Source organism: Plasmopara halstedii, assembly GCF_900000015.1.
Source record: "Plasmopara halstedii genome assembly, contig: Scaffold_525, whole genome shotgun sequence".
NCBI lineage: Eukaryota > Oomycota > Peronosporomycetes > Peronosporales > Peronosporaceae > Plasmopara > Plasmopara halstedii.
In genome coordinates, this window is record NW_020187445.1 from 659312 (window position 1) to 664802 (window position 5491).

General features: G+C 50.4%; 1 protein-coding gene across 1 annotated transcript; it reads right to left on the reverse strand.

Annotated features, from left to right (window-relative positions):
- Positions 1-3136: 3136 nt before the first annotated feature.
- On the reverse strand, positions 3137-4355 carry PHALS_10767 (uncharacterized protein; the record flags this gene model as incomplete). The annotated part of the gene is made up of 3 exons (XM_024726252.1): positions 3137-3605; positions 3737-3920; positions 4136-4355. 3 exons carry the CDS (start codon positions 4353-4355, stop codon positions 3137-3139), a joined length of 873 nt encoding a protein of 290 aa, XP_024576947.1.
- Between the last annotated feature and the right edge of the window lie 1136 nt (positions 4356-5491).

The following is a 5491-nucleotide window of genomic DNA, read 5'->3' on the forward strand; positions in this document are numbered from 1 at the left end:
GCTCGAAAACGAATCAGCGCCCGGGATATCGAACAGATGGTACTTCTTCAATCGCCCGAGGAAGAATGTCGGATGTAGCCATAGTGTCGAAGGGATGTCGAGTGTGTAGTCGTCACAAATAACCTTCATTACCGTAAACGGTCCAATGAAGCGCGGTACGAGCTTGCTCGAGCCGAGTTTTTTATCGCTGCATCTCAAACAGTATCTGTCGACAGGAGCACTCGATATCCTGTCGTAAACGTGTCCTTGTGCTTGCGGACAGTCTTGTCATCATTTTCCTCTGCTTATCCACCGCGTCCTGTAGTGCATCTCTAATGTATCGCGTGCCTGCTTAGCGTTGCAAGACGAACTTAGAGACGATAGCGGAGTCGATTGGTCGCGCCGCTTCCTTTGGCGCGTAGATAGCAGCACCGGAATTGATCAGATTAAAATTGATCCATACTACAGGAGAAGATCCCGCGTTGCGCGGTGCCGACAAGATCTTCTTGACTGGTTGATCAAATACCGACGGAGTCACTTGTGGCGCGGGAACAGGAGTAGACGGTGTGGCGGCGGCTTCTTCCTCACCCAGATTGGAGTCACACGGCGCTGTGGGTTGACCCACAGCGAGAACAGGGAAGCGCGGGTGCTACGCGCTGTTGACGATAAAGGCAATCCCGTCGACACGTGTACCGCGTTGTTCAATGCAAACTTGGCGAGTGGCAGGAACGAGCTCCAGCTGGGAAATGATGTTGCATAACTTTGAAGCACCTTTTTATGGACACAGGTAACGCACTCCGTCTAACCATTTGTTCCGGATGAGCTGCTGTGAACATTCACAACTTCAAACCCAGTGGCTCGAAGGCTGACGTGAAACGCAGATCCCAGTCACAGACAATGGATCTAGGGAGACCATGATGACGAAGAACAGCATCAATGAAGTGCGCCACAGTGTCAGCCGCGGTGATTTTGTTCGACACAGGAACTAGATGAACCATTGTGCTGAAAAGATCGACAAAGACCAAGACACCCAAACGTCCGTTCAGAGCGAAGATAAATTCATCGATACCGAGCGCGAGGCCTGGGTGGCCACTGGGAGATATTGCAGGGGAGCCTGTGACGACGACGAAGGTTTCACACGCTGACAAACCTCGCCGTTATGCATCCATTTTTGTATCCATTTGTAAAGATAGGACCCGAAGAAGTCGCGAGAAACGGCGGCAAAGGTCTTCTCACGATCTAGATGAGCGCCCAGCGGGGCATCGTGGAACTCGTGGATGATCCATGATGGCAGGTCGGGGTTATTGGGCACGACGAATCGGGTAGCATCAAAGCTATCGATGCTGTAGTGCAACAGACCATCGTATGGACAGTAACGATTATTTGACTCCGTATAACTCGAGAAAGGCTCTTAGCGTCGATACGCTGGGAGAGCGAAAATACCCAACTACGCCGAGTCATGTCAATTAGCAGCACGGATCTTGTGCGAAATGGCAAATTCGGAGAACCCTCGTCAGATTCGCTCCTGACGCCCCGCACGCAGTACACCCTTCTATATCGCCTTCGTCGGGTATCGCTTGACGATCCAGCGAGTCATGTGGACGATAGTAGAGACGCCGAAACAAAGCGTTGGCGAGAATGTTGTACTTGTCCGGCTTATCATGGACGACAACGTTAAACTAAGAGGAGAACAACAACCAGCGGGTCTTCCGCTGGAAGAGAAGTAAAATCTTCATCGCTATCCTCAGCGATGTATGATCGGTGTACACCATAATGTTTTACCACCCAGTAAGTACACTTTGAACTTGATCAGAGCGTAGCACATTGCGAGAAGTTCTTTGTCGTGGACAGAGTACTTGCGTTCCGCGGGCTTCATCTATCGGGACTGATAGCTCACGACGCGTTAGCAACCTTCACCAACAAATTGCATCTTCGCACAGCCGATGGCTAAGTCGCTCGCGCCACAAACAACGTAAAAACATTTGGAGTCACCCGGAAGTGTGAGGATCGGAGCATCGGCCAAACCGGGAGTCCCTGACCATGTAGCATCTTTCTTCAGCACTGAAAAGAGTAGCTGGATCAGTCCGGCATAATTCTTCGTGTACTTGTGGAGATAATTGGCGAGGCCCGGCCACTGACGTAGCTCAGCGGGGCTCTGTGGCGTAGGTAATGTGCAGATCGAAGATTCCAATTCGGATTAGCACGAACGTTGTGTTTGCTCACGGAGCAGCCAAGCACTGGGATCTTTAGTGCGGAAAAGATGCACTTCTTCAAGTTTGCGTACAGCTTATTCTCGCGCATCACTTGAAAGACTCACTGCAGGTATTGTAAGTGAACCTCGAGGACACTGAGGTCTCCCTCAGCATGACTGTGTACGAAAATGTCGTCGAAGTAACTCGAAGTAAAAGCACAAAGCGGACGCAGCACATGGGAGACCATGCGATTGAACGAGGCAAAAATATTTTTCAAACCTTGCAACATGACGAGCCACTCCCAGAGCACTCCGCTAGGGGTACTTACCGATGTAAACGGAATATTGCGCGACATCGGTCAAGTCAATGGCGCTGTAGACCTCGCTACCCGACATGGCGACTAAACCATGTCTTTCCAAAAAAGTCTGTGCAGGTATGGTAGCGTCGTTCAGCTTGTTAAAGGCGTGGATGATGCGCCACTCGCACATGGCTTTCTTTACGCAGAGTGTCGGGCTGGAGTGCGGCGATGTGCTCTCCCGCACATGACCACCTTGCGGCAGCTCTAGAAGAAGTTGTCAATGGCTTTGACTCGATCTCACGACAGCGGTGTTTGCCGCGTTACGCAGTACTTCACCGTGCACAAGATTGATCTCGTGGAAATCCCTCGATCAGCAGGAATCTTGGCTGGGATTTTATCCGGGAAAACGCGGACGGTCTCGTAGACTGAATTGCCTGATTTGCGTAGCTCTTCCCAAGATTGCGCGCCTCGCGGGCCGACTTCGGCTTGGCGTTCTTTGCGGGCGTGGAACCATCATCTGTACTGACAGTGTTCACTTCGAGCGCCGCTAGATCAGCACTGGCGATGTGGTGGACTTGCAAGTTCCGTCGTTCATTGGCGACTGGCGGTATCTTCCATACACTCAAGAACGCAACCGACTCCCTTGGCACGTTTTCTCGACTTGGATTCAGTCGGCGTGGTTTGGAATTCTTCTTTCTCCGCCTCGAGTGCAAACTCGAAAATGATGAATCGCTCTCACTGGAAAAGACCGCACCCCTCCCTCTAGCGGAAACCCCTGCTTAACCGCCATCGCATTTATCAGCGGGAGTCCATGCTCAACCGCCAATTGATCTCGGGCCGCGCATCGCTGCGAGAGTTCATCGTATAGAAGCACTGCACAAGCCGTACAGAGAGGGCATTCAGATGCTCCGAGCACAACATGCGTCGTGGATAATAAATCCATGACGGTAGCGTAAGGCCAGTCCTTCTGTGCGACCAGGAGATCGGAGAATACCTCTCTAACGTCGCAGTCACTACGACGTTTGACTGACCGGGCCAACCAGTCAATCGGCAGACATGACGCAAACATAAAGTTGTTAGTCGCTTTTGAATCCAGGACCGCGCGCAGTGATCGTCGTGCACCGGCGACGTGGAGGCTGACGATTATCAGTCTCGAGTCACTCGGCGTGTGGTGGAAATGACGTGTGCATGCAGCACAGAAGGGCTAGGATGCTGAGTTGTCACCGGGGGACCCGGGTCTCCAACCCGGTCAATAGGGCGCTCGTACCTACCGTTTTTTGGCTGTTCGGCAGATACAAACTTGACATCAGCATGCACAAGCACTGGCACTGGTGCGCCGCGCGGTGACCGACCTTCCGGCAACGGAAGCACGTTAGATATCGACCGCTCCAAAATCCATTCCGACGTGACCCATGACGTTGACAATTGCTCGACGCATCGACGGAGTCGATCTTCATCGGCTCGGGCGCAGATTCTTAAGCTTCAGCGGACAGTGCGCGCGCATAGGACGCTAGTCCTTATGCAGCGCGAGGGCGAATCCGCCCGAATACGGGATTCATCCTGGGGCGGCTCGAACGCGAGCCGAAGGTGTTACTGAAGGATGTCCAGAGCTGGGAAGGCATTGGGTCGACAACCAACTTGCTCAGAGCCTATTCCTTGGCCGGACAGTCACGACATAGTTTCACAGCGTCATTCTTAAAACTGCGCGAGGGAGTTGACACTCGCTGATTCGCAGCAACGAGCTCGCGCTCCGTGGACACTGGACGCTGTTGGTCGAGCGTCGCTGAGCGCAGCAGCGACGTGACGACCGCTACGAGGCGGTTGAGAGCTTCCCTCTTGATCCAAGTGAGGTGAGGGAAAGCAGCGTGGTCGAGGTCTTGGCTCATGTTAACTTGGTCATTGGAAGGACTACAAAGTGCTACCAGGAGAAACGGGACAGATATTTACTCCGTTACTCGCGTTCACTATAGTGTTGAGGAAGCTCGCGGTTGAGCGACTAAGTCTAAGGGTTGCGAAAAATTCAACTCGGACTTTGCTTTAGGACAAATACTTTTCATCGACATATTGGCTTATAATGAGTTTTGGCGGCTCCCCATATATCAGCCAATAGTATGATAGCGATACAGCGCACGCTACTCATGTGCTGATGTACCTACTTATGTAAAACAGTCTACCTACTTAGAAGGAACCCTCAGGCTATCCTTTCTAAACCAGTCAAGAAGGTCCGCTACTACGACTTATGCGCAGTGGTTTTACCAGCGCGCAGGTACTGGAAAGCAATCGACTCAGCTTAATGCCGCATTTGACCTAGAACTCACCCGCCTCGTTAAGAACGCTAAGTATGACATTCTTCTTCCATTAGCTAAGCAGACTGGTAGTTTTGCTTTTGCAGCTGTACAGCAATTTCAGATCCTTTCTAATCGGTGCTTATGACGCTCCACCTCAATAGTTCTATTTGAGACTCTAACGCTCGTATCAGCTCGCAACTATGCTTGAATTTTAGTAATGATTATGATTTTCACCATTTTGCTGACGAGGTCTCAAAAATTGCTTTGATTAACGGTGATCTGGCGTAAAATGGATTTTTTGACTATCAGATGTGGTCGCTAACGAACCGTGTTCTAATTGTTGATGTAAGTCGTCTAACCGATCGTGATGTTTCGCAGGCCATTCAGATCCAACTGGTTGCCAGGAAACAAACATGCTTGTATTGGTTGTGAGCGAACAAATGCTGACTCTGGATCGCTTTACCGGGGAAATTTTAGCTTTTGTTACAGGCTTTGAAAAAAAAATCTGCTTGGCGAGAAACTTTCTGGCTGAGCTGACACTTTTTGAGTTTTTTTATCATCTTGAAATCAGTAAACGCGTGAGTAATGGACATGTATTGCTCTAAATTAAGTCTTCATATGGATCTCCTGGGAAAATTGGATTTCATTAACTTCCGATTATTCCTAAGCTAAATTATTTTTCTAATGTAAAAATTAGTATAAACATATAAGCTACGGTTCTCGTAGTACTTACA